At 50.5% G+C, this 26,809-nt stretch overlaps 3 protein-coding genes across 8 annotated transcripts in view; 1 reads left to right on the top strand and 2 right to left on the bottom strand.

Moving 5' to 3' along the window:
• Positions 1-2,825: 2,825 nt before the first annotated feature.
• Positions 2,826-14,796, top strand: DDHD2 (DDHD domain containing 2). Its single transcript, XM_055696086.1, has 17 exons — positions 2,826-3,244; positions 4,555-4,745; positions 5,607-5,696; positions 6,043-6,163; positions 7,217-7,306; positions 8,512-8,647; positions 9,292-9,500; positions 9,644-9,714; positions 9,806-9,925; positions 10,118-10,213; positions 10,715-10,846; positions 10,950-11,105; positions 11,185-11,287; positions 11,370-11,534; positions 12,026-12,188; positions 12,464-12,581; positions 13,128-14,796. Exons 1-16 carry the CDS (start codon positions 3,052-3,054, stop codon positions 12,552-12,554), a joined length of 2,127 nt encoding a protein of 708 aa, XP_055552061.1. The 5' UTR covers positions 2,826-3,051; the 3' UTR covers positions 12,555-12,581; positions 13,128-14,796.
• A 572-nt stretch (positions 14,797-15,368) lies between these two features.
• Positions 15,369-19,944, bottom strand: PLPP5 (phospholipid phosphatase 5). The gene is made up of 7 exons (XM_055696089.1): positions 19,788-19,944; positions 19,468-19,576; positions 18,251-18,341; positions 17,949-18,012; positions 17,074-17,198; positions 16,508-16,678; positions 15,369-16,173 (listed from the first exon to the last, which is right to left on the bottom strand). Exons 1-7 carry the CDS (start codon positions 19,859-19,861, stop codon positions 16,004-16,006), a joined length of 804 nt encoding a protein of 267 aa, XP_055552064.1. The 5' UTR covers positions 19,862-19,944; the 3' UTR covers positions 15,369-16,003.
• A 160-nt stretch (positions 19,945-20,104) lies between these two features.
• NSD3 (nuclear receptor binding SET domain protein 3) overlaps positions 20,105-26,809 on the bottom strand; it is a 52,104-nt gene continuing 45,399 nt past the window's right edge. For all 6 annotated transcript variants that reach the window (XM_027803772.2, XM_055695947.1, XM_055695951.1 and 3 more), the window contains one exon: positions 20,105-25,756. In XM_027803772.2, the coding sequence (XP_027659573.2) occupies positions 25,515-25,756 (242 nt within the window). In that variant the 3' untranslated portion in view covers positions 20,105-25,514. The remainder of the gene's footprint in view (positions 25,757-26,809) is intronic.

Genomic DNA, 26,809 nt, shown 5'->3' with positions numbered 1-26,809 from the left:
TGATGCAGGAAGGGAGAAAAGCCTCTGCTAGACTTCTCTTTGGTGCTCGGGGCATGACTGAGCTCTGAAGCCACCTGTACCTGCCTTGAAGGCACTCCTTTCTGCTGGAGGTGGATGCATGTTTGATTCCTGTAACTCGTATTTGGGAGCGGAGCCAGCCCTGGGGAAAAGTGTGACCACGCTACCCTGCCACTTTGCCCTTCTGCCGTTTCAGGTTCAGCACCAAGCCCAGGCCACAGTCTCACCACGTTTGTGCTCTTTAGAGAATTACCAGAGAGCTCACTCCTTCCTCTGTTACCACATTTGTTTTCTTATTTGGTTGGCACAGCTGTTGAAATGAAGGTCTGGATACCCTTTGTGCAGGATCTAGCCGAAGTCTGCAATTTGCTGTTGCAAGAGATGGTGTAAGTCATGCTTCAGCAGAGAATGTGAAAGCATTCAGCTCGTCAGTCAGTGCACAGGGACTGCTACACCAGAGAGCTGCGGAGGCTGTCCTTCTTCACACCCCTCCTGGCAATAAAGTCTCCCCCCACTTTGCCAAATCAACCCCTTTATACAACCACACCAAGAATGGACAGAACTGCAGCCTGGCTTTGACCCTGCATGCAGCCCCCAGAGCTGCTACACAAACACCACAGCCACCAGCCCCAGGGCAGGTCTCCCTCGCCGCCACCCATGGGCTTTCACAGCCCTTGCTGCTACTGTCGCTTGAGGAAGGTGGCCACAGACAAACAGGGCGCCGTTGTGTCAGCCCTGCTGCTTTTTTGAGGACATGGTGTTATCAGAAGGCTGCAGTAAGTCACTGCTTACAGGTACATGAAAAGAAGAAGCCAGCAGCCACCCTAAGTTAGTCCGGAATCCATGGGCCTGGCTGAAACCTTCTGTATTTGTTTCAGTAGCAGAATTGCATCAGGAACAAAACTGCATTGTTTGTTGCATCCTGTTTGCTCTGATACTCATTTCCCTCCCCTGTCTGTCGCCAGGGAAAAGAGGTAAGTAGGTTCTAGCTGTGCAAGGAGGAGTGTGGAGGCAATCCTGATACCTTGCAAACTCAGTAGCACTGCAATGCAGTCAGCTAGGAGAGAAGAAAAAAACTGTGCACTCAGCTGCTGTATCACCAGTGCTCTGTGGACTGGGACAAAGGTTTCCTGCTTGTGGAGACGTGGTAAGAATGATACCTTTATCTGTTCCTGAGAAAAAACTGAAAGTATGTGTCTGGCATACAAGCCAGACAAAATCTGGGAAGAAGGAAGGAGGTGGGTTTCTCCTCTGGTGTTTTGGTGCTGAACCTATCAAAGTAACCTACTCCTCTACAATATTTCCTTTTCTGGAACTTAAGCCCCTACATGTAGGAAGGACTTGGCAGAGGGTTATATAAACCTCTAGCTAAAAGCACATGAAAGAACATCAAAAAATGGGCTGAAATGGCAGACTCTCATTCCAGCAGGGCTGGTTATTTAAACTGTTCTGTGAGAAGACATGGCTGCATACAACGTTTTCTGCATCCCTCGGGCAGATGGAGGGTTTTATGCGTTTCCCCCCAGGCTAAGCCAAACTGAGAGCAGGGATCAGGGCATACCTTCCACACTGCAGCCTGCAGAAAACTCCCACTGACATAACTGCATCTGTCCCCACCGCTTTTTGTCTCCTTCAACGCAGAACCAAAGTGGGTCACAGCTCGGATGGCGATCTGAAAGGAGAAAGACGCTGCAGCAGAGGCACAGGCAGGAGCTGTGTCAGTGCCGAGCTGGCGTGGGCCCCACGCAGGGAAGGCTGGATGGACAAGGTTTGTGGCCATTTGCTCTACAGATGCAAACCTGAGGATTTTAGCACTTCTAGCCATTAGTCTCCCTAGCCAGTAACTGCCATGGTGGAGATGAGCACTGGGATGACAATTCCTGGCAACCGGTTTATCTTAGAGCATCCACCCACACCGCAAAACCCCAAATTAGAAACTGTGTCTGTATTTATCATAAGGCTCATCTTTACAGAAACCAAACCCTTATTCTGGGATTGCCTGTTGCTTCTACGGGCAGCACCTGCCACCAGAAGAGGGTTTCTCAATCTCCAGTAAGGCAGAAGAGGCACAGAAGGACTGAAAAACAAACGCTAAACCAGTGTCCCATGGTTTCTGCTCCAGAGCGCCCTATGTTCAAGTGCTTGTCCATGCTGCGTGTGGGAGGCAACTGGCATGAAGGTACATGCTTCTGAGTGATGCTGTGCCGACACTGCGCACCCCTGCCCACCCGCATCCGGCTTAGGGGCATAATGATCAGCCTGAAATCAAGACCTAGGCCACAGAGTCCTAATTAACGCTGTGCATCGTGTGCCTGCGATGGCATTTGGGCATGGATCCACTCGGGCCGCTGCCAGCTGCAAGGGCTGCGCAACCCTCCCGAGAGCTGTGGCTGCGGGCAGGGCTTGCAGGCAGGGGCTGCTGGCAGGGGTTGCAGCTGTGGGCAGGGCTGCAGGCAGGGCTTGCGGGCAGCGGTTGCAGGCAGAGCTGCAGGTAGGGGCAGCGGGCAGGGGCCGCAGCTGCAAGCAGGGGTTGCAGGCAAGGGTTACAAGCAGAGCTGCAAGGCAGGGGCAGCAGTTGCAGGCAGGGTCTGTGGGCAGGGCTGCAGACAGGGCTGTGGGCAGGGGGCAGAGCCCACAGGCAGGGGCAGCAGCCGCAGGCAGGGCCGCGGGCCAGGCCGCAGGCAGGGGCCCAGGCCGCCGCGGCCGGCAGGCCCCGCTCTCCCCGCCCGCCCCCACGGTGACGGCAGCCGCGGCGGGGCGGGCCGGGTTGCGCCGCCCCGGGCTGGGCGGGCGCCGGGGCCGGGCCGGGAGCCGGGCCTGCGCCGCCGGAGCATCCGCCTGCGGAGCGGGGCCGCGGCGGCGCTCGGGGCGGGGGCGCTCCCCCGGACACGCGTGTGTGCGGCTGCAGCCACCCGGCCGGGCGCCCCCGCCGCGGCGGGCGGGATTGGGCGGGGGTGGGGGGTGTCCTCGGGATAAGCGTTGCTGAAGCGCCGGGGATTCACCCACCGGCGCCCGTCTCCCGGCAGGAGCATCATGTCGGCCCCGCAGCAGCAACAGGCGCAGCCCCCCCCGCCCGCCGCCGCCGAGGCTGCGGAGCCGGACGCCGCCAGCAGATACGAGGCGGTTGTTCCCCACTGGTTTTACTGCAAGGTCATGGATTCCAGGGAGCGATGGATCCCCTTCAGCATGCAGGACTCGGAGAGGCTGGAGGCGGCTCACGGCTCAGGTAGGGTGAGACCACCCGTGGGTAGGGGCTGCCCCGTCAGGAACGGCAGGTAAAGCTCCATCCACCGCCACGGGCTGGGGGGGGTGCGCAGCACTGCTTGCCTTCAGCGTCCATCACTTCTATTTTTAAATTGCCCTTTGATTATAAATACCTAGTCCCTGCTCTTAAAATCACTGTAAGGACCTGGCCTGGTAAGGTCAGTGGGAGAGCCTCAGGTGTGTGCTCAGGGGAAGCGCCGTCCGGGTATCAGAGGGAAATTCCCAGGACACATCCATGGCTTCCACCTGGGATGCAAAATTTTCCCTCGGGAATCTTAAACCGGGACTTTTTTGGCAGTGTGCCTACTCCTACAGCTGTAAACGTGTGAATAACTAAGCTGTTTGGATGCATCAGATGGTCTGGCCTCATTCATTTGATATATGCTCTAAATTATAGATAATCATCGTGCCAGGCACCCTCCCGGTGTGGATGGGAGGGTGCTAGCACGATGGAGAATTCCACTGGGGAGATGTCCCTCGTAGATACATGGTGGCCTGCCTGCCTGCTCCTGGGGGTGCTGCCCCGCCAGCGGGGTCTGCTGAGTGGCACTGCTTGCAGTGAGCCCCTCGTGCTGCCAAAGGGCCCCTGTCTGTGCGACCCACTGCCAGGACTGCGCTTAAAGCACCGCTCCTGCTGACGGCTGCGGGCAGAGCACTGACTGCCCAAGGGTTGCTCCTGTCCTCCATCTCCAAGGAACCTTTGGATTAGAGGCTGTGCCACCGTCCTCTGTGCCACAGCAGAGCCGAGCATGGCCTGGCGGAGGGTGCTCTGCCGGCAGCCTGGCCAGCGGGCAGACCCAAAAGGCAGCAGAATTAACAGGATTTGAAGTCCATACTGGGATCTGCGCAGAGTTCTGCATTTTAGAGGGGAATGGCTTAGAGACCTGGAGACCTGCACCTCCAGCGTTACACAATGTGCTTCCCAGGGCCACAAATTCATGTTTTACCATCTATATGAGGCAGGAAGAGTCCACATGAGCCTGTGCCTGAACTAGAGAGGAAGACGGCTGTAGCTTAATGCCTTCATCTTACCTTCTGCCTCTGGGGGAAGTCTGACTTGGGGCATCTCTCCTAGGATGCCCATTGACGTGGTTCTCCGTGCTCGGGTATGGACAACATTGGTGTCTACTGCCATTGCTCATACATGCTTGTGTGTGCTGCCTGCAGAAGGTGCTCCAAGTCTCATCCCTCTGCTCTGGCGTGGTACATAGCTTTCCAGTAGCATAGTTTTCTGGTCCTCTCACAATTAATTTCAGGCCTTGGTTCCCACAGGGAGAGGCAAAGAAGATCTGGTTGTCCCAACGTCAGGAGGCAGGTACGACGTGCATCTGAAGAAGAGGCAGCGCGTTGCAGTATACTGGGAGGAGGAGGTATCTGAAGTGCGCCGCTGCACCTGGTTTTACAAGGGAGACAAGGACAATAAGTATATTCCCTACTCGGAGACCTTCAGTGAAGAACTGGAGGTAAACATGCCTTTCCGGGTAGCATCAGTCTTCCTGAGAAGCATCTTGGCTTCTCATTGTCAAATACTGGCCCTTTTGTCCCAAACTCCATATGGGGCAACTGGTGCCGCCTGAGGACATGAACTCAAAAGAGGCTTTGGCATGGTGTTTTCACAGCTGATTAACATAACTGTAAACACTGCCACTGTCTCCCTCCCTGATGGCTGTGGCTGGGCAGCCTCTCCTTCCTCCTGCCCTCGTCCAGCTGCATCAGCATCCTTCTGCTACCTGTTTAAGTGCCCAGGTGCTCTTGGCATGCTGTGCGGCTCTGGTCTCGCTTGCAGCCTCGCTTTTAGCAGCTCTGCTCTGTTGTGTTGACCCTATCTGCTCTAACTTCAGTTTGACTCTCCTTGTGAGGATCATCCTTACTACGCTCATAGTTTCACCAGAGTCAAGGGAGGGGTGAATGCAAGAAAGAGAAATCATCGTTACGGGGACCCACTGAACAATGTGTAGTGTTAGAGACTTCAGTGGTCTGCGCTGTTAAGATGGAGACTTTTCTTTGGAAAGATGCATTTGTAGATTTATATAGATATATGTATAAGAAAATATATTTTTTAAAATAATCTGTTTTCTGATGTACCAACAACTACAATTCTAAATTGATGGGGAAGTCTGCTGTTAAAGCGAGGCCTTCTTGGAAACTCTCTAGCAGGTGATACTCAGGTGACCCTGCTCCTCCAGCTTGACCTGCCTGATTTCTCTGCCTCTTTTTCGAAGTGTTTTGATAAGAGGTACCATAAAATGGGTGGGAACATCCCAAGTGGTTGAATATTCATGGAATACTTTCTGCTGACTCACAGAGGGTGTTCTTTTCCCTAGGAAGCTTACATGATTGCTGTGACCCTGGATGAGTGGAAGAAGAAACTGGAATCTCCTAGCAGAGAAATCATTATCTTGCACAACCCAAAGGTGAGGAGAGCCTGTGATCTTTGTGTTGACCAACAAGGACATCCCTTCAGTTCTTGAGGGCCTGTCTTTATGCTGTTTCTTTTAACCATGTCTGCTGAGCAATCTATTTTTTCCAAACAGCATTCCCCCCGCCTACCGGCACCAGGGGAGAGGGCAATGCCAGCAGTCTGCTTCACACATTGTTTCTTTTCAATGCGCCTTTCCCTCTCTCTGTGCAAATGGCTCCTATCAGACAGCACGGTCTGGTACCACCCCTTATCACCTACCAGCTGTTGTAGCAAAATTTCTCCTCTGCTTAACCACAGTATGCAATGCAGCTTAATGACAGGCTCTTCTTGTTTACAAGCTGATGGTGCACTACCATCCAGTTGCCACTTCTGATGACTGGGGCTCAACTCCTACAGAACAAGGTCGACCTCGGACTGTGAAGAGAGGAGTGGAAAACATTGCTGCCGAAATCCCCAACGGTGAGCTCGCTTCTCCCCCGCCTCCACCAATCCAAAGCTATGGTCTGTTTTCCAACCTGTTACTCAAAAAGACTGACAGAAACTTCCATGATCCTTTAAATGAAGCGCACATCTAAAAATTTTGTGCTGAAAGGAACTGAATGGTTTTCAGAAACCTCCCTAGCACCAGAGAGCCCGCAGTGTAAATGAACGTGCAGAGGCAGCAGACACATGGGGAGAAGGCGGTGCGTTTCCAGCTCCTGCACCGAGAGCTGCTGAAAGCACTGCTGTGCCTAAAATTACCCCTGAGGTCTTGGTGTGTATGTTTGTAAAGGAGGAGAGTTTCTTTCCATGGTAGGGACACAGGGGTTTGTCACTTATCTACATGCTGGTGACTTTCTGGGGCACGTGCTCTTCCCATCTCTGAAGCTGTGTGTCAGCTCTGCCCCCTCCCAGCTGTCCCTGAGCTCTCAGGACTTGTCCCTGCGGTGAGGACAGGCAGTTTACTCCCATCTAACCCCTTCATTTCCCATGCAGCGTGCATGCCGTGAGGAAAGCAGGCATGCAAACTCAGGTGTGTGGGAAGCAGAGAACAAGACATAACTCCACCTGGTGCCTACCTGAGGGATGCAGCGACGTGGGGGCCAGGCAGCTCAGCAGAGCGGGCTGAGCACAGGGCAGCTGCACTGAGTCCTCCTGGTCCTGCCTGCTTCTGTTCTTACGTGTCCCATGGGCGGGTGGGAGTGAACTGTGAGGAGCATCCACTGCTGCTGAAGTGAGGATGGTGACAGGAGCAGGGACAAGCCACCTCATCTTCCTCTACTGTCCTGTTGATCCGAATCCATTCCAGGGTGGGCAGCTGAATTTAGTAGGACAAACCCTTCAGAAACGTGAGAAATCCCACTACCCTTTAGGCATACAATTCAGGCACTAACTCCAGGGTTTTTTTACGTGGGCTGAGGCAAGGATGGGAAGCTCCACTCTCCTGCAGAGCATGTGGTTTCAGTGGGTCAGTTCCCTATTAAGCAATGTCTCCCGCAGGGCATGTGCTCTGAACTCTTCTTTCCTCCTTAGGAGAGCCGCTGCAAATTGACCACTTGGTTTTCGTGGTGCACGGTATCGGCCCAGCATGCGACATTCGGTTCAGGAGCATCGTCCAGTGTGGTAGGTGTGGAGCCTGGCTGGGGTGCTCTTCCCATACGCTGCTTTTAGCAGAGCCAGTAAACCCTCATCTGCCTGGACAATGTGAAATGCTGTCAAGAGTGCATTCAAACCATCCCGATGCTCACGTTGGCAAGCTGCACAGACAAATTTGCTGACTGCAGTGGGGAGCATGAATGCAGTGCTCACTAACCCATTAAATCCTTCCATCTGGAAAGGTTTGGGTAACCACTTTTCATCACTGTGTTCTGCTGCTGCTCAAAATAGAGAGTTTCCCAAATTGGATACAGATTTTCCAAGTAACTGTCTAAACCTGCTAAACTAATTAGTAACCTGCTCAGTCTATTGCTACGGGTTAATCTCACGGGGTGAAGTCTAACAGACGATACCCCATCCAGCAGCCTGTGGAGTGATTTTGGATCAAAATCAGGGATGCTGCCTCTGGCTCAGGAAACCCCCAAGCTGCAAATGCCTGGAGGTTAGGAGACTGTGCGAGAAGTATTGCTGGTCTTAGACACTCCTCTAATCATCCACCGTTGATCAATACTGGAGACAGGGTACTAACCCAAGTAACTCTGGTCTGACCTGTTCATTATTATTTGGTCAGAGTGCTTCAGTTCTGTAGGATAGGTTATCACTGAAACTGCCTGGAAGCCTGACATGATTTAACCTGTAAAAATCAAGGGAGCTGAGATTTTTCACAGCAGACTATCTTTAGCTCCTTTAAGATGTATGTGTGCTTTAATGCAGTCCATTCTTCTATATGTTCATCTGATGAAACTATTTTCATGGCTGCTGACCATGTGAAATGAAAATCAGCCTTTCTCCCTCAGAACTGAGTAATTTCAAGTTCACCTCCTCGATTCCCTTTCTAACACATGCATCTTCACAACAGATTGATTTTTTTAAAAAATTCCTGAAAGTACCTTTCTTATCCTGACTGCTGCGTTAAAGCCCTCTGCATGTGGAAAGGAGGCTTGTTACAGATGGGACGGTGAAATCCAGTAAACACACATGTAAGGACATGGAGCCTTCCCCTGATCTTGTAGTTAAAGATTCAAGGTCTTAGGGTAGCCGCAGCAGATTAAAGACCCTGGTGGGATTTCCCCTGGTAATGATCTTTTCTTTTATCTTATTAAGTGTTGTTGATGCAGCATGCTTGCCCTGTAGCCTGGTGGATCTCAGTATGAGTTCATGCTTTTTTCCAGTGAATGACTTCAGGAATGTTTCCCTGAGCATGCTGCAAGCGCACTTCAAGAAGGCCCAGGAGCAACAACAGATCGGCCGGGTGGAGTTCCTACCTGTGAACTGGCACAGCTCCCTCCACTCCACCGGGGTGGATGTGTAAGTGTCCCAGACAGCCATCTCCTCCCGTGCCGGTGTCCATGGGAACGGCAGAGCACACAGACAGCCGCCACCTGTACAAACGCTGCTTTTTCTGGTGGCCACTGCAAGCAAAGGGAAAGCTGTGAGTGTTTAGGGCCGTGAGCGTGCAGGGGTAAGCAGGACAGACAGGGTCCCATAGGGCACCTCCATGCCAGACCCCCTCCCCACCACTCTTTTGCAGCTCTGTTTTCCAGAGCACAGCAGGTGCCTGCTCTGATCAGCATCCAGCCAGAGAGGAGAGGTTTCTGCCTTTTCCTGGCTAGTATCAGGAGGGATCGTGGATATCCACACCTTGTTAAAGGATTCTGGAAACAGAGCACCCTGTTTCTGCACTCAGGCAGTGCTGTGCAGTGCCCTAGGAAGGGGAGAGAGCCGGTTAGGCTCCAGAGGAAAAGAAAGGCCAGGCTCCTTACTCCTGCCCGGAGCGTAAGAGCACAGGTTGGGCTCTGCCTTGAATCTCTGCATGAGCCAAGGGTCTGAGTTACAACACGTCCTTTAAGATGGTGGCAATCCCTCTCTGAACTTACGTTTTGCTTCAGAAACATGGTGGGGTTCACTGGCACCCCTAACTGCAGTGCCCTCTCTCCTCCATTCCCCCATAGTGACCTGGAGCGAATCACTTTGCCGAGCATCAATCGCCTGCGTCACTTCATCAACGACACCATCCTGGACGTTTTCTTCTACAACAGCTCCACCTATTGCCAGACCATCGTGGACACGGTGGCGTCTGAAATGAACCGCCTGTACCAGCTCTTTTTGCAGAGAAACCCACTCTTCAAAGGGGGGGTCTCCATTGCGGGGCACAGCCTCGGTAAGGGGTTTCACCCGCGGGTCCCGTGAGCATCACCGTACCGTGGGAGCAGGGAGGGTTCTGGGCTTCCATCCCAGCAAGGCGACGGCTCCGGGCTCTTCCCAGATGAGATGCTGATGTGTCTGCCTGCGCCTGCTTTCTAGGGTCCCTCATTTTGTTTGATCTCCTGACGAACCAGAAAGCCGCTCCCGAGGAGGATGAGCACAGCAGAGAGGTACGTGCTCTCCGGCTGCCTGGGGAAGGGGGGAGCCTCCAGGAGAAAATCAGTGAGCAAAAAGCGTGATCCCTGATGGCTCTGTTCACAGGGGTCCAGGACAACCTCAAGCAACAGGGGTATCGAGGAAGTAAAAGAAATCCTGAAGAAACTGGAGCTGTCTGAATATTGTGATGTGTTTGAGAAGGAGAAAATGGACAGGCAAGCACTGGTAAGGAGCTCTCCTGTTCTGCCACCTCTTGTATTTCTTCTTTGCTTTTCTTCCCACCCACTGCACATCTCCCTGGTACTGAGTCATTTGCACATGAGATGTCTCTGAGGAGTGCAGCTGGAGCAGAACTACAGAGAACAGAAATCCCTCGCTGCACACACCTCTCTAATACCTGCCTTGCTTATCTTCCAGTTCTTGTGCACAGAGGAAAACCTTAAAGAAATGGGAATTCCCTTAGGACCAAGAATGAAGATACTTCATTACATCAGCTCCAAGACAGAGATGCAGGTTTGTCTTCTGCGTGGCTTGTGTTCATCCAGGTCACATCCCGTTGCTTTCTGACAAGGAGCAGCCTTCCCCACTTAACGATCAGACTGGTACCCGGGCCACCAGCCCGATGGCCGAGCACCCCAACCTCCTCGTTCTCGGCCATCCTCGCTCAGGTGGCTCTTGCGGGCTCGTGCTGGCTGTGGCAACAGAGCTGCTCGCTGCTCCTGCACGTGACGTGGGTGTTGCTCTCCTGCAGGATCACTTTACCCTTATGGCCTGCGAGGGCAATCCCTGAGCAGGAGGACTTGTTAACGGTAGTAGAGACTGAAGTTCATGCCAGCTAGAGAGGTGGTTGGCTGGAGTAGGACAGCACTGCCAAGACCGCCGTGGTTCTGGAAGATACGGGGCACTCGGCAGCTCGCTGCCTCATGTACTTGCTCACGGGTGGGTAGGATGGGCCGTGGTGCGGGCTCACTGGAAGAGCCCTGCCAGCAGGGTTTCCTGTTTGTGTTGCTGCAGGACCAGAGCACAGCAGCAGCTGCTGGGCACAGCAGGGAGCGCGAAGCTGCGTCTCAGTCCCTGTCGCAGCACAACCCGGACAGCACAGACGATGGCAGAAACTGCCAGTACCGGGACGTTGGCTTGGGACAGGTAACTACCGAGCTTGGTGCCGTGCTCTAACTGCGACAAGGTGCTCGTAACACCAGCATGGAGTTTGTCTCATAAAACAAAACTGAATCTCTGTCTCTCCTAGGTCTCAGCAAACTATCCTCAGCTAAACTACAAGCCCACCATCTTCTTTGCTTTTGGGTCTCCCATTGGGATGTTTCTCACGGTGCGAGGGGTAAAGCGGATAGACCCCAACTACAGCCTGCCCACCTGCAAAGGCTTCTTCAACATCTTCCACCCTGTAGGTATAAGAACCAGAGCCTTCCTGCGTGAGACGCATGGAGCACGAGCCCTGGCTCACTGTCCCCCTCCTCGTACAGTTTGACCCGGTGGCGTACAGGATTGAGCCCATGATTGTTCCAGATCTGGAGTTTGAGCCCATGCTGCTGCCTCACCACAAAGGCAGGAAGAGAATGCACCTAGGTATGAAGGGCAGCCCCTCTCCCCCTGCTCTGGGCAGCTGCTGCAGCCCCCAGCCCGACACTGACCCCTCCCTGCCTTTCAGAGCTGAAGGAAGGGCTGACTCGCATGAGCGTGGACCTGAAGAACAACTTGCTGGGGTCCCTGCGGGTAGCCTGGCAGTCCTTCACTCGAGCCCCGCTGCCGGCCGTGGAGGCAGCGAGTACCGATGCCGAAGCAGAGGCAGAAACTGGTGTGGAGAAGCAGCCAGGTTGGTGGTACGCGCGGGGTGGTGGGGAGCTGGGGATGCAGCATTGCAACCTGAGTGCTTGGGCTCCCCGTGGCCATGCCGGCGAGGTGCCCATCCTGGCATCAAACCCAGGCACTGCTGCTCTCTTCTGCGCTCAGCAAAGGGATTGCCTTTGAGCTGCGAATGTGCTGGGCTCTCCAAATGTTGTGGCCTTCCCCTGTCACTGCCTGATGAAAGGGGAGAAGAGGCAATCTGCCTGGCCAGTAACAGCCTCCTTGGGGTCTCAGCACACCGTGCTAGTCTGTAAGATCGCCAAGCCTGCCACCCTTCTCTAGCAGTCTCTTGCAATCCTGTTTTCCAAGAGCGAGCCCTGGGGGGAAGGACCAAGCACTTAAGCTGCCTCTCCTCTGCAAGAGCCCACAGTAGGGCAAAGGGAGGGCATGGTGACAATGATGTGTTTTCACGGGTGCTGGTGCCCCGTGGCTGAACTGCATTGCTCTCGACTCCTTCAGATACAAAGCCAGATGAGACCCCCACAGCAGTGAAGGAAGAGGCCTCCCACATCAACGTAGGGAGGCTGAATGGAGGGAATCGCATTGACTATGTGCTGCAGGAGAAGCCAATAGAGAGCTTTAACGAGTACTTATTTGCACTACAAGGGCACCTCTGCTATTGGTAAGATTCTGCATAACCATCAAAGCTTCAAATTCATGTCTGATGTAAGCAGAATGCTATCATTTTTAAAGCCAACATAATAAGAAAAGCCTGAACTGAGTAAACAAGATAGGCTCCTGCCTAGAACGCAGACAGAGGAAGGAGACTGGTGCTGGTCTCCTTGCCTAGTACTGCCTGCATTTGTTGAATGCTGCAGCTACCCCACAGCCATCACAGATGTCCTGACATAACGGATGGAAGTGTCCTCCTCTAATTCCCATGTCCTCCTCCTCCAGGGAGTCAGAAGACACTGTTCTGCTGGTTCTGAAGGAGATCTACCAGACACAAGGCATTACGCTGGATCAGCCTTTGCCAGGAAGCCAGTGACCAACCTGTGCTGTTCTGCCACTTGATGTAAGTCACCTTGCCTACACCCCTTCCAAATTTCCTAGGACACCTCGGAGGACATCTGGTTCATTTGAAGGAATATCATTATTTACAGTGCTGTATCTAAGGCAGGAGGCGGTCTCAGGCGTTTCCTTTGGCCTGTCAGCACGTTTGGCTGCTTTCCTCCTGTCCCGCACACAAGCGCTACCAGGCAGGAACAGAGCTAATTAACTGCTGCTGCTGAAGTTAAGGGCAGCAGCAACTGTGTATGGTCACCATCAGTTCAGTCCACACAGGAACAACCAGAGATGTGGCCCTACTCCCGGCTGCCGAGGCTGAACGTTTTTTATAGACAGGCAGTGAACCAGAGCGTGGACCCTGTGGTTCTTACAGGGATGCTTTCACCCTCTGCTCCAATTGCTGGCCGAGGGTAGACTAGGGGTGAGGTGCATCCTTCTGTTTTCCTGCCGTCGAAGCTGAACGCTGGTAGTCGCTGGGTACAGGAGGCTGGGCTGGGTGGATTTTGGTCTGCCCTCGTGCAGCTATTCCTATGTTCTCCTTTTGCTTTCTTAGATCCAATTCAACCGAGTACTCACCAGGAAAGTCCAGATTTCCTCTCTGCCTTCCTCTCTCCTCTGCTGCTGTGTCCCGCATGCTGCTTCCCAAGTACTTGCTGCTACCTGGAGATAAGGATGATTTTCCTCCATTTTGGGTAGGGGTGGGGGGGATAAAGTACTGAGGGAAAACACTTCTGCTCAAACACACACAGCACTTGCACTGTGACTCCCTGTGGCAACACATATTTTTAACCCTCCACCTTGCAAGTTATCGCACTAGCTCCTCTAGCACCGAAACAGACTAGCTGTCCGGGCTAGGAACTGACATTGAGGGCCTGACTCTTGCTCCTGGCTTAGTGAGGAAACTCGCAGCTTGTGACCTTGAGGAATAAAAGCCTTAAAACACGCAGCGTGGAGAGAGCTATAGCAGCCTTGTCGAGCAAAGGAGATTGCCGACTTCTGCCTGCCAGAACGCGGAGCACCAGGCGCGAGGACTGCGGTCTGTGGGAGGTGAAGCCCAGGGCACAAGACGAGCAGGAATGTGTCTGCCAGCTGTTCTCATCTCCTTGAATCGCTGCTGTGCGGTTCGTGCACTCACGGGCTGTGCCAGGCAGGACTGCCCTGTAAAACAGCTCGTGAGAGTGGCATGTTTATGCACACTTGACCCAGGCGCTCCTGCCTGCTGTAATATGTTGGCATTGACTCCTCAGCACCCTCACCCAGCCCATGGCAGCCAGCAAACCAAGGGCCTCCCTGAGGCACTGCCTGCGTCTTGTGTAGGACCAAGCTAGTGGCCAGCTGTAACTGTACGGGAGGAAAGCTTCAGCTCCAGATCAAACTCCAGCCAGACCGGGGGAAAGCAGCTGCTGCTCAGCAGCACCCAGGCAATTTGGAGGCCCTCCTGCACTTTGCAGGGGGGCACGGAGCAACGCTACCATCCTGCTGCAGTGTGGCTTTCAGGGTGGCTGCAGGGATCTCGCACCAGCCAGGCTCCAGTCATTGTTTTTGGTTTTAAGCACACAAAATGCAGCCAGCGAAGCTGGAGCCCTGATACATAAGGTCTGGACAGTGTCCCAGTGACCCCGCTGAAGAAATTACACCAGCTCTGCAGCTACCTGTGGCATGCTAGCTCTGCTCCAAGGGGGACGGGGCCAGAGAGCCCCTGGTGATCCCTCCCTTTGCGACCAAAACCACCCAGGCTGACTCACTGGCTGGGCTGAGGCTGGGGCCCCGGGGAAAGGCAGAGGCAGACGCTTCAGTGATGTGTAAAGGTCATTGCTGTGACAGCCTTTGGAAGAGCCAAACCACTTTCCCTCCCGCTGACTTTTGCCCTGCATGGGGTAAGAAGCCTTTTTTCCACAGCCTGTTTGTTTGTCCTCTGTTGTACTACATTATTTGCACTACTTGGAAAGTTTCGTTTGCAGCCTACATCCCTCCTCCCATCCCACAGGGACAGAAGCTGTTCTTTTACCTGACTGCAGAAACAGACATGCTGCTCAGTCGGCGCCTGAACTACTGATTGCTAAAGCATCTCCTACAAGAGTAGGAAAAGGAACAGTCTTAACACGGGACACTCTAATGATCAGCTTTTTAAGTTATGCACTTTGTTAAAAAAAAAGTTAAATACATTTTAAATGTTATTTAATGTCTTTTCCAGTAAAAGCCAAAATAAATAAGTAGATGACTGTGGTGTGTGCATGTCTGGGGGGAGAGGGCGTTGAAGAAATCACGTGCACAATTTTAGGAGAAAGCAAAACTGTTTCTCTAACTTCTATTGAAGCTGCAGGGTCACAGAGGGCTTACGTGGGCCAAATTGAGGGTGAGGGGTGGTTTCATTACTGTCATGTCCTGAGCTCGGCAGAGGCACAAGTGCCTCGCTCTGCTACAGCCTCACTTTTGCTGTTAGCATGTACATACGCTTGATCAAAACCACACTTATCTATGGAGGAGACTAGTGACAAATAACTACTTACAACAGTCCTGCCATACAGCTGTGCCTTGGATTTCTCAGCAGCACTCTACCTTTCCATTGTCTGAGAAAACAAACCGTGGTGTAGGGAAACAAGCACCTCTGAAGGGATGCTTTCAGACACCATTTCATTTTCTGCTGATTGTCATCGCTTTATAACCATTTTAAAGCTGCAAGGAAAGAGATACAAAATAAACACCCACCTCAAAACCTCTGCAGACACCCCAAAGGAAATGGCTTATACAGCAATCAACCCAGTCCTTGAAGTAAAGTTTTTGGTACCACAGCTCATTTAAAAAATTAAACTCCTTTATTTGACAAATTAGAAAAAAATCAGAGCTAGCACAGTAATACAAATAATGATCATGCTAATGATCATTCCCTCTCCCCCACTTAATCCATGGTTAGAGACTGCAACCTTGCGCTCATTACTCCAAATTAGCTCAGCTGTGATTGAAAAGACGGACTTAAACCCGGCACCAGGAGCAGGTCCTGCACTTCGTTTCAACATAAGCTACCCATGAGAAGGGGCGGGACAGCTCAGCTGGATTGAAGGGAGATGACTGATGATGGTGCTTTCTGGACCAGACACAAGAACCAGATGGGGCACACCAGATTGTCACTTTTTTCCAGTTCTTGCTTCAGGACCTTTCGAACCTGGGCTGTCCTCCTGCAGGCTTGCATGCTGAGTGCCTGCCTTGCTTCATAGCAGGCCCAAAGGGAGGGATGCCTAAAAAATTTGGTTAAACAAAGCAACACAGGCCCCTGAGTAGGACAACTTACCAGCACTGCAGAGAATGCCTGCTTGGGTTCCAGGTTCATCCTCATTTGAGCCACTCCTCATGACCAACCTCCCCAAAGCTTTCCTCTGCCCTAGCATTCAAGGTCCAGCAGGAAAGGTGCAGACAGGACAGAGCCCATTGCTATATATCTAGGGGAAAGCTGGAAGCTGCAGGCTTTTCTTGGTGTGCTGGCAGTTGTTTGGGTTTGTACAGAAATGGTTTGTGGCACATGGAGTCCATCAGAGGAGGGTAATACTGCCTGTAGCAGAGGTAAGCAAGCACGAAGCCGATCACTGAGCCAACCAACACATCTGTGGGCAAGACCAGAGAAGAGTTAACTTTCCTTTACCCTACCAAGCTTCATGACTGAATTCTCCAGCAGGCAGCTTTTCAGACTGCTGAGAGATGAGCTGGATTGGTGACTTGACCCTTGGCTATAAAACTAAGCTTGGCATATATTTCAAAAACAAAGAGAAAGGCATTATCACCTTGCAGGCAGCAAAAAAAATTACCACTGTGAGAGCAATCAAAAAACCTAAACTACCATTGTGGGCTCTGAACACCTCTGTGGCAACACAGACTGCCCCCTCCCCGCAGCCAGAGTGCCCCTGCTCAAGGCACACCCGTCCAGGTCCACAGACCCACCTTGCCAGTGGTGCTTGTAGTCGCAGGTGCGGGACACGGCGATGAGGGTGGCAAGGAACAGTGGGAGGAGGAAGGCACAGAGCCGCAGAGCCCTGGCTCCCCGGCCGGGAGCAAAGCAGCGCAGCTTCCCAGCTACGTAGAAGGCAGAGAAGGCTAGACCAGCGAAGGCAACTGAAAGAGAAGTATGTCACTTCAGAAACTGCCCTGGGCTCTGCTGTGGGCCCTCAGCCAGACCTCCACCCTCTCCACTGCTGCGGTGGAAGGGCTGCAAGAGGATGTCTGTCCTGCTCATGCAAGGCAAGGGAGGCAGCGGCTCATGAGTGATGAAGCCGCAGAAGCTAGTACTTGGCAAGCAGCCCTCCTCCGAGGAGTTACAAACAGCTTGAGATTACATTTTTCACCCCACTATCTTGCAGAGGGAAAGGTGAAGCCCCCAAACAGGCCAATGAACGTAGCCCGAGCTGTGGGATGCATGAAAGCAAGCCCAAGCTGCCCTCCCCACGGGCTTCTGCTCACCATGGTTCACTGTCTGGGGCTGCAGCAGGTAGAGGACACGGAAAACTTACATGAAGCATGTCCACTGGGAAAGCTTTTGCGTCCCTCAGTCACTATGCCAGAGTCGCCTGTGCACACAAGCTCTGTATTCGCTCGTCCGTCCGGGAAGCATCGATAGAAGAAGTCTGGCCGTGGCCTAGGGCAGAGAAGCAAAGTACATAGCCCTCTGGTGTGCAGCACTCCCAGCATGACCCAGCCCTCTCACGGAGCACCCACACCCAAATGCAGTCACCAGCCCCCTCCCACAGCCCCATCTGTTGTGCAAAGGGAAGGTGGAGCGACCCAGGCTGTGGGAAATGTAAAACTGAGCATCACACCCAGCTCCGCTCCTGCCTGGACAGGCAGGGCTCGGCTGACAAGTCAGGCTGAAGCAGCATACCCACACTGGCTCACTGCTGCTCGAGCAGCACCCAGTTTATACTCTGAGATTTAGCACTGTGCTGATCCTCCCTGTCCAGCCCAGCAGAGCAAACCTCTTACAAGAACCAAATTCCTGCACAGCCTCAACGCACCCCAGCCGCACGGCCTGCAGGTACACTGGAGCAACCTCTCAGGCTGCAGCTCGGTACAGGTAACTTTTTGCCACCCTGACGATGTGGCCCACAGAGATAAAACCACCCCATCCCCTCCCTTACGCTGCCAAAGCGTTCCACCCTGGCACTGGCCTGAACAAGCCCATCTGAAATGATGCCTGGAGACAGCAGGTCCCTGCCAGTGTTTGTTCTAATATTTAATTGTCTTTACAGCTAGAATAAACACATTCTTTCCAGGCTGAGCATGTCCAGCTTCAGCTCCTGGGCCTTATTCCTGCTACTGTAGCTCCACCACTGTGCAGACGTGCCTCCCCTCCCCGCACAGCACAGCTAGGAGCAAGCCAGTTTCTCACCTCCCCACAATGAGCTTCAGGGCATTTGTAAAAACCCCGTTGAGGGCAAGAGCAAGGCTGGCAGCTAGGAGAGAGCCAGAGAAGTCAGTCAGCATCATCCCCATCTGAACATACAGCTTTGAGGCACATTCAGCCCTCAAAACTTCAGGTGGAGCCACACAGCCCGGCTTCAATACCCCTGGCACACATCTCGTGCCCCAGTAAAAGCAAAGGACTCATCTGTGAGATGCCTGGCTCGCAGCCACAGCATCAGAGCAGACTCCTTGGGGGGCTGCAGCTCTCTGGAATAAGAAGGAGCTCACCAAGGCAGGCTTCCCGTGTGTCGTCTTGGTCAGCATTCATGAACACCCTTGCCAGGACAATGAGCAATAAGGGAGACAGAAATGCGATGAACTGCACAAAATGAGAAGATTGTTAGGAGTCAACAGCGAAGCAGGTTTAAGTACTCTCACCAGAACACAACAGCAGCTGCTCAAGGAGACTAACACGCTTTCCTTCCCCAGAGGCAAGCAGCAACCTGTCCTCTCCAACACTATGCTACTATCAGAAAGCAAACCCAACCCCAGCTGTATCTGCAGCAAACCCTGGCTAACCCTGTGCTCCCCAGAGCACAGCTATTCCTCCCGTCTGTCATTCAACAGCAGCGCCTCACATACGGATATCCCTTTGCCGTATCGACCACAGCACCTCAACTCTCCCCATCCCTGCAAGCACAAGGATTAGTTCTTTGTCAGCAGCACCCATGCTGCTAGTCAGCAAAAAACACAGGAGCAGCTGATTCAGAGAAAACCAGTTATCATTTACAGCACCGCAGCAGCAGCTGCCACTGGGGGATGTCCACAGCATGTCTGACAGGCTCCCAAGGATCTGCTACCACCACACGTCATGCTTTACACCGCCAAATCCAAACACTGCACCGAGGTTTTGTCCTTTTAACGTTTAGCGCTCACCTCTTGCGGAAAATCATGTCATTTGCTGAGGGGATGCCTGCCCATCCCAGGAGCCCAAGTGTCTCATTGAAACACCTGTGCTTCCAAGAAAGAGACAACCCCTGTAACATACTACTGTCTGCTTGAAATCCAAGACTTACAGTTTTACGTTAAACCCTTTCAACAGAGCCTTGAGACCCGAGGAAAACATTTTCACAACACAATTAATAATAAAACTTTGCTGAGAACAGCTACTTTCAAGCAAAATGTTCCCTGGTAGCAAGAGGTGGTCCCAGTAATCTTGATGTGAAGTTGATTATAAATAGCAGTGAAAGGCCCCCACTAGGCTTTACAAACATAGTTAAAATCCCAGAGATGACCCTGGATGGTAAAGCCTAAAAGGAAGACAAAAACGTTTGTAAATGTTGTCTAGTTTTCGGCCATATACTGCACTTCCAGTAAAAGGCATTGCGCTACAGGTGTTCATCGTGCAAGTTGCTTGTCTAGGAGCGCTGCTGTATAAAGGACAGCTGATAATTAAATTAAATTAAATAAAAACCTAAGTAAATGCAGAAAAGGGCTGAACTTACGAACATAGGTACTGTGGGTACGTGGTCCACCTCTACATAAGGGTTTTTATACAGCCACATCTCCTCAGGCTGTACCACGCGCTGGAACGGTGGCAGGAACTCCATGATCCTGGCGAGGAAAGAGGAAAAATAAATAATAATAAATAAGGGGGGAACAAAAAATAAATAAAGCGGATTCCGGGCTGGCGGCTCGGACGAACAGGAGCGGCGGGGCGGGCCCGGGGGCTGGGGCGGGGAAGCGGGCCCGGCGGGGCCGCGGGGCACCGGGGGCTGCGGGGGGCTGGGGGGGCCGGGCCTGCCACCCCGCCGCCCGCACTCACGCGAAGGCGGCCAGCAGCAAGGCCCGCACCGCCGCCTCCGCCACCAGCTCGGCCGCGCCGCCCGCCCGCCGCATGGCCGCCCGCCGAGCCGACGTGGCGCCGCCGCCCGCCCTCCCCGGGGCGGAGCGGGCCCGGCCCGGCCCCGCCAGAGACGCCCGGGGGAGCGGGGCCGGCGGAGCGCAGCACCGGGGCGGAGCGCAGCACCGGGGCGCGGCGCAGCGCGGGCGGCCTTGCCCGGAGCCCGCGGCCTCGTACCCGCCAGGGGCCGCAGCCCCCCCTCACACAGGCCCGGGCTCCCCCTCACAGACTTAAAAGCCTTTCGTCGTTGGAACATTCAGAACGATTTATTGAAGTCAACCTCAAGCAAAAGTTCAGATCAGTGGAATGTCATTAAAAACCTTTCCAAATTAATCCTCACGGAAGCAAAAACACATCTGAATTCCAAAGTATTTGTAAAATAAAAAAGGCAACATCTCCGTAAATATAATGTACAAAAATTATATGTTCCTACCATCACACACATTCAGTAAGAAGCTAAAATATTACAGGCAATTCTAGATACACTATAACTAGTTGACAGTCAGCTAGCTATATACAGGGTAACCAAGCTTTACAGGTTTCACACTATGCAAGAGAACATAGGCCGAACAACAAAACCCCCAAAATATTGTATATCTCAAAGTCTATGCGGCAACATCAAGTCATAATACAGTAATGCCCCAGTGGAACATCGCCAGGGAAAGTTAACACTACTTCGTTAGTGTCAAGAGCTTCTAGTCAACTCCCAAAAACTCTTTAAGATACCGACTTCAGTGAATATTGATGCTTTGCTATTAAAGACTCGAGTGATTTCATTAAAATAACATTTCACAGAATCTACAAAGTTTGTTACAGATAAACAAAGTCTACAGAAATAACGACTCTACAAAGGTCATCCTTACAGATAGAGCACATGGGAATGGAGACGGAATCTGCAGGTATCCCTGTTGTGCAACACCACTGGCGCAGGAGCCGCCGGGATGGGCTCCCCGTGGCCACCCTGGGGCTGGCGGGACCCCCGTGCCCCCCTGGACCCCGTGCCGTCACCGTACTTTCTGCGGCGACGCCACCAGGTTGTTTGGAAAAGGAAAAAGCAACACCAAAAATGAGATATAGCTCGACCAGTGACTAGGAAACAGCTGTTTCCCACCTGGCCTGGTGAGGGAGAGGGGTGGCGGGGGGCTGGGGGCCCACCGCAGCCCCTGGAGCTGGAGGGAGCGTGCCGGACAGGGGGCTTCACCCTCCTGCGCGACCCCCCAGGCAGGCAGTACCACGGGAGGAACAGTGAATGAGTGAATGGCTTTGGCAAATTCATATGCATTTTTCCCTTTTTGATTTCACATTAATTACAGAAGTCTATGCAAAGCACAGATAAGAGTTTCAGCCGAATGCCTCCCCTCTCTCCAGAGCAGTGAGACAGCCCCTCTCAGGGGTAATAAGGACCTGAGCTCATCACTCAGGAATAGAATATAATAGGAAACAGCTTTTTTTTTTTTCTCTCTCCTTTTTTCTCCCCCCCCCCCCCCCCCCCCCTTATTCCTCAGAACAACATTGTGAATACATCCAAAGTGTAGGAGTGTATCATAAGTGCAAATGTTTTTGCTACACAAAGATAAATGGTGGGGAAAGCTGATGGAGAACGGAAAGCAAAGGGACAGCATTACTCCAAGGTTGCCATCTCTCATGCAACACACTCCTTGGAACACACACAAGTTGAGACAGCCGCTTTGAAAAACTCTCCCATTTGCCATAGGTTCACTGTACAGCGGGAGCAGAAAGTAACTTCGGGGAAGTCAAAGACATCTTCAATGTAGTAGACAAAAAAAACTTATGTATAAATAATAAAAAAAAAAGCTGTATAAGGAACCGCAGAGCTTCAAGTACATTAAACCCTGAATTCAATGAGGCAGAGGTTTCAATGTTAAAGTGACTACTTCGTACCAGCGTTGGACATCCCCTCTCCCACCCTCCTCCCCCCCACCCCACCCACATATTTCTGTAAAGTTTCAATATATACAGATTTTTATGCTCATTGTTAATTACGTCTAGTAATTGTGTCTTTCCCATTCTATCCTGAAATTAAGATACAAGAAGGTTTTTTTAAAGGCCAAAATCAAACATTCCAGCCCTATTTACTCGATTTTAACAGATTCTCGAAGACCATGGTGGTGACCAGAGAAGGTAATTTGCCCACAAAATTGCCTTTAATGCTACCTTTCCTGAGCTGCAAATGCCTTCAACAGTCTATTGATAGGACAAGTCTATACTAATCTGAAAGCTACAATAACTAATGCTTGCACCGTGTGTTTAGAAAACGGTAGTAACCAGCCACTGCACCATTTAGCCATGGTCTGCAGAACGTCTGCACTGTGCTAAGGTGCCAACTGTAGAGTAAAAGCTCCAGTAAACAACAAAATCCTGTTAACTTTGCAGAGCAGCTTAGACACTGCACTCTGACAACACGCAGGCGGCCAAGCTGAAGTTGGGTGCTGTCTCAAAAATTTAAAGCAAAACTAAGGGAAAAAAGGGCGATGGCGCTTGTCGTTCCAGCCAAGGAACAACTGACAGGCTGAAACAGCAGATCTAAGTTCTCAATCGAAATCACCAGCAGTACTGTGGACTTCTCCAGGCCCCAGCATGAAACAACTAAACTATCCAAGATTACTTATCTCATTTTAGAGATCACACAAATTAATTCAGCAGCCGACTCCTCCTCTGCTGATGCCAGTTAAAACAGCTGTTAGAACTTTTTCTTACAAAGGAACTGCATTATTGTTATGCAGTTTGCAAAGATGTGGTTAACACATGTATTTTAACGTTTTGTGTTTGGCATATAGAACAAACCTCCTACAGTTAACATGATACTTTGAATTAGGCATTTTCTTATCTCAGAATGTTAGAAGTTTTTTTTTAAAGATTCACCTTCTCTCCAACAGCATGAAATCCAGTTTTAAGACTTTTTGTTTGTAAGTTTCACAAGCTTACAAACCAATCTCCTATTTTCCCTTTTAAGTCCAAGCCCAGCTGTTGGCTATTATTAATCTTTTCTTGGCAAAACAGGAAAAAAAAGAGCACCTGTAAGAAGTTTGAAAACAAAATTAACCAAGACATAGAGTGGCATGGCATAGGAGTAGCAGCAGGCCTCAATTCACAGCAGTTTACACGTTTTTAAGCCTTCTGTGAATCTCACATGTTCTGCGATACGTGGTGTACTGGCACATCTCAGCAGTATGTCTCACGAGGCGACTGACAGTCCGCGGCTCTTGTCTGCTCCCTGCCACGTCAAACGCTCAGGAGGGTGTTTTGGTGCTACCACACCATCTCCCTCTGGTCACTAAGTCACCGTGGACATAGAATGACAAAAATATGGAGGCGCACTCACACTATAGCGTATCTGCAATATCCAGAATGCTCCGACTTCCCAAGAGAAAATCATCTGAACATTACCAAGCCTAATAAATAATATAAAGTAAACACATCGGGCCTTATAGACACTGTAGCAAGAGTTATGTTTGGAATTTCTGAAAAGGTTAATAACACCCCCAGTAAGAGCTTAAAAAGAGACATTTATCACACAAAATGTTAAGAAAAATAAAATCCTTTTTGTAAATTTTTTTTTTGTAAAAAATACCAAAATATAGCACTGCTTTCAAGCAAGATTAGTGTTTCAGACATTCACTGTAGTACGGACCACAAGATGAAGTGCTTTATAGATCCCAACAGCCCTCTGTACCATAAACTGACCCATGACAGACCTGCACTGTTGTGCCACCCAAGACAGCCTCAAGTTTGTAGAAGAGGCATCTGCAGACGTTCAGAAGATGAACTGCCGGATCAGTTAAATGGCATGGTAGCTGCTTAAAAAGACTGTAGTGTATTTTGTAATTTTACAATTGCACACAAAAAAGTTTCCCCCTCTACATAAATTTGAGGACGAGAAGGACACCAGCTAGAGGCAAGACGTGTTCTAAAATCCCATGTGTACTTTTTCAGCCTACTAACTTTCTTGAACTGAGAATTCACCATGTTCCTGTACGTTTACGTAAGCAATTTTCCAGAGACAAGGTTCTTAATTCTTAATTCAAAGGCTTAATTTAGCCAGATGCCAGCAACACTTGATATTAATTCTTTTCATTCAGGATTATTTTCAATACCCATCAGCAAAAAGCTAGCATGAAGTTAGCCAATATCAGTACACAAGTCAAAAAGTACACTCTAATGCTACCAGTGCACAGGGAGATGCACAGTGCTTTGTAAGATTGTGGGCCAGGGGAGGAGGTTCACCAAAGACTAACTTCAGCTTGGGGAAACTAGTCCCTCTAGGCTCCTTGGACAAGAAATGGAGGAGGATAAGTTCTCAAAAGAAAATCTGGAGCAGGAGCCTACCTAAGCCACCTCAAAAGCCTCACTGAAGGAGCCTGTCTCTCTTCTCATTACCAGAGGAAATCTAAGAGAAAACCATCTCATGAGGCTAAAGTCAGCTGCTGTGAATATGGCCCGTTACCCAGACAGAAAATACCCTGTTCATTGAAGAAGTGCTGAGATTTTTCTTAGCTCCATTAACAATGAAGATTAAAGTTAGATCCCTCTCAGCAAAAAGCAATCTAAACATTCGATCAAAACAAAACATGCACATGGGTCTGATTCCGTAAGTGTTCAAATCTTCTTTGAAGCTAAAGGGAGTCTGAGAAGGCAGCAGTGAAGAATCACACTAGTATAAATGCCATAAAACAAGTGCAGACTTGGCAGATGACAAATACACACGCGCAGAACAATCCCCCACCTAAAGAAGTCAACAGCAGAGCTCCCACTGGCAGGATTAAGACTTCAGTTCTGAGCGTGCGGCAGTATATGACTGAGGCTGGGAGGCTCTCCTAACTGGGAAGGTTTTCAAAGTTAGGCTGCATAAAGAAATGACCATTGTGCAATTAAGCTCCTTCTGAATTTCCATCTGTCTGTGAACACCAATTATAGCTCTTGAGCAAGGAACCATGATTTCTTTGCTCCTTAAACAATGCCAGATCTCACGTTACAAGCACTTCCAAGAAGTCATACACCTGATTTCTCATAGGAAAAGCTTTACAGTAATATTCATAAGTTAACATGATACATAACCTACCTTCTCAAAATGCCTTTAAAAATAAGTACTGAAACAGAGGCATTGCAGGGTCACCTGGTCTGAAACCCACATCTGTCTGTATGGCATCTCAATGTTACACAGAGTGGGGAGGCTTTATTCTTTTCATGAACTAGACATAAAAGTTACGTTGGCTTTGCTATTTTTTTTTTCCCCGAAGACACGTTGACTGATCAAAACCAGATCTTAAAAACACCCTTTAAAAATTAAATAAATAAATATGTTGCTATGCTTTGCTTTCTAGTCTCAAAGAACATATTTTAAACAGAATATTCTTTTCACTGTCAAAAGGTCTACATTTTTCTTTGAAGGCCAAGACGTTTCTGGTTTCCAACAGTAAGAGCTGCTGTAGCACATTCAAGGGTAAAAGAAAGACCAAACAATAAAACCCAAACACCACCGCCTGCTTCTGCTTGCTAGGATTAAATGGTCCCATTCCCAGTTCACACAAGACGGCTTTGATGACAAAGACTGAATGTGTCATAGCAGTCTCTTCAAGTTCATCGCCTGTTTCCCCTCTTCTCTCCTCCCTTGTTTGTTTTTAACCAAATTCACTCCTTTGCTTCTTCTACAGGATTCTGTTGTTCCAATTTGCACGTTATCTTGCTCCAGTACTCAGGTGCCACAGGAGATTTGGGGTCATGTGCGGAGCAGCAGAGATGGCCATCCAGTGCTGATGCCACCAGGGCTCCCTTCTCGTGATCTTTACAGAACGAATGAGGGCAAAACTCACAGAACGAAACCGCAGGATTGCTACAGATGTCGCACTGATGCCACGGACATTCCCACTTTCCTGAGGATTGGAGGGGAAGGGAGGGGAGAGAGACAGGAAACTGCAATTAGTGCATTTTGGGGCCAGCACTGGCATTTAGCCCTTAGATGAATGCAAAGAAAGTTCAGGAAAATTGACTCTTACTGTAGATGCTACTTCTGCTTCTCATTTACATGAATCTGACTGGAAACAGGTCTTAGTCATTTTGCATACTTTAGGCCTCACTTGGCTCAAAGCATTGCTGCATGCATAACCAGAGCTTAAAATAGTTAGACCAACCTCCTCTGGCATCAAGATGCCAAAAGCCCTTGCAAGTTGGAGAGTTTTGTACATTTTTCTGATTTGTGAACACCTCTTATTGATCTGGACACAGCATTTGCTCAGATGGGTATCTCCAAATTAAGTTTTAGTTCAGCTGCAGCATACTTTAATGCAGATGGCCGAATGCGTTTTGAAAAATAAGCAAGAAATGGCTCAGAGAAGAACAAGTTGTGTAAAAATATGTTTGAGAATAGAAAACCCCAGATCCCCCAAACCATTCAGACATGTATTTGTATGCCCATGTGCTGGACTCTCTGACTGCAAAGGTATACTGAACACAGCAACAAGGGAAAAATCAAAAACTTCTTGCTGCTGTGTCCAAGACTTGCTGAAGTCCCTTTTGGCTGGGTTACTGTTGAGAAAGAAAAAGCATTCCCCTTCACAGGGAAGATTAAAGAGCTAAGGACTTTTACAAAATCCTGCAATGGTGTTAAGGTGATGGGTTGCTGTATAATTTGAGCCCTAACTACAAAAAGCTAGGCCTTAACATGGAAAAAGTTAAATGGAAGGCAACATGCCATCAGCATACAGTAGATAATTTAAACACATTTACTGATTAATCAAGCCCTACACATCATACTTGCTATGTCAGGTTTGGACTGTCATTTAATTTGCACTCGGTGACCTTGGGACACCAAGATAATGCTTATATTTCAATTAAAATTAGAGGAAGAAATCTGATCCAGGAAAGAAATGCAACAAGAACAACATTTAAAATTATTACAGTGCCTCTCTGTCCACTGGTTCTCATTT

Source organism: Falco cherrug, chromosome 18 (genome assembly GCF_023634085.1).
Source record: "Falco cherrug isolate bFalChe1 chromosome 18, bFalChe1.pri, whole genome shotgun sequence".
Classification (NCBI taxonomy): Eukaryota; Metazoa; Chordata; class Aves; order Falconiformes; family Falconidae; genus Falco; species Falco cherrug.
This window is presented reverse-complemented; position numbering and strand designations above follow the sequence as displayed.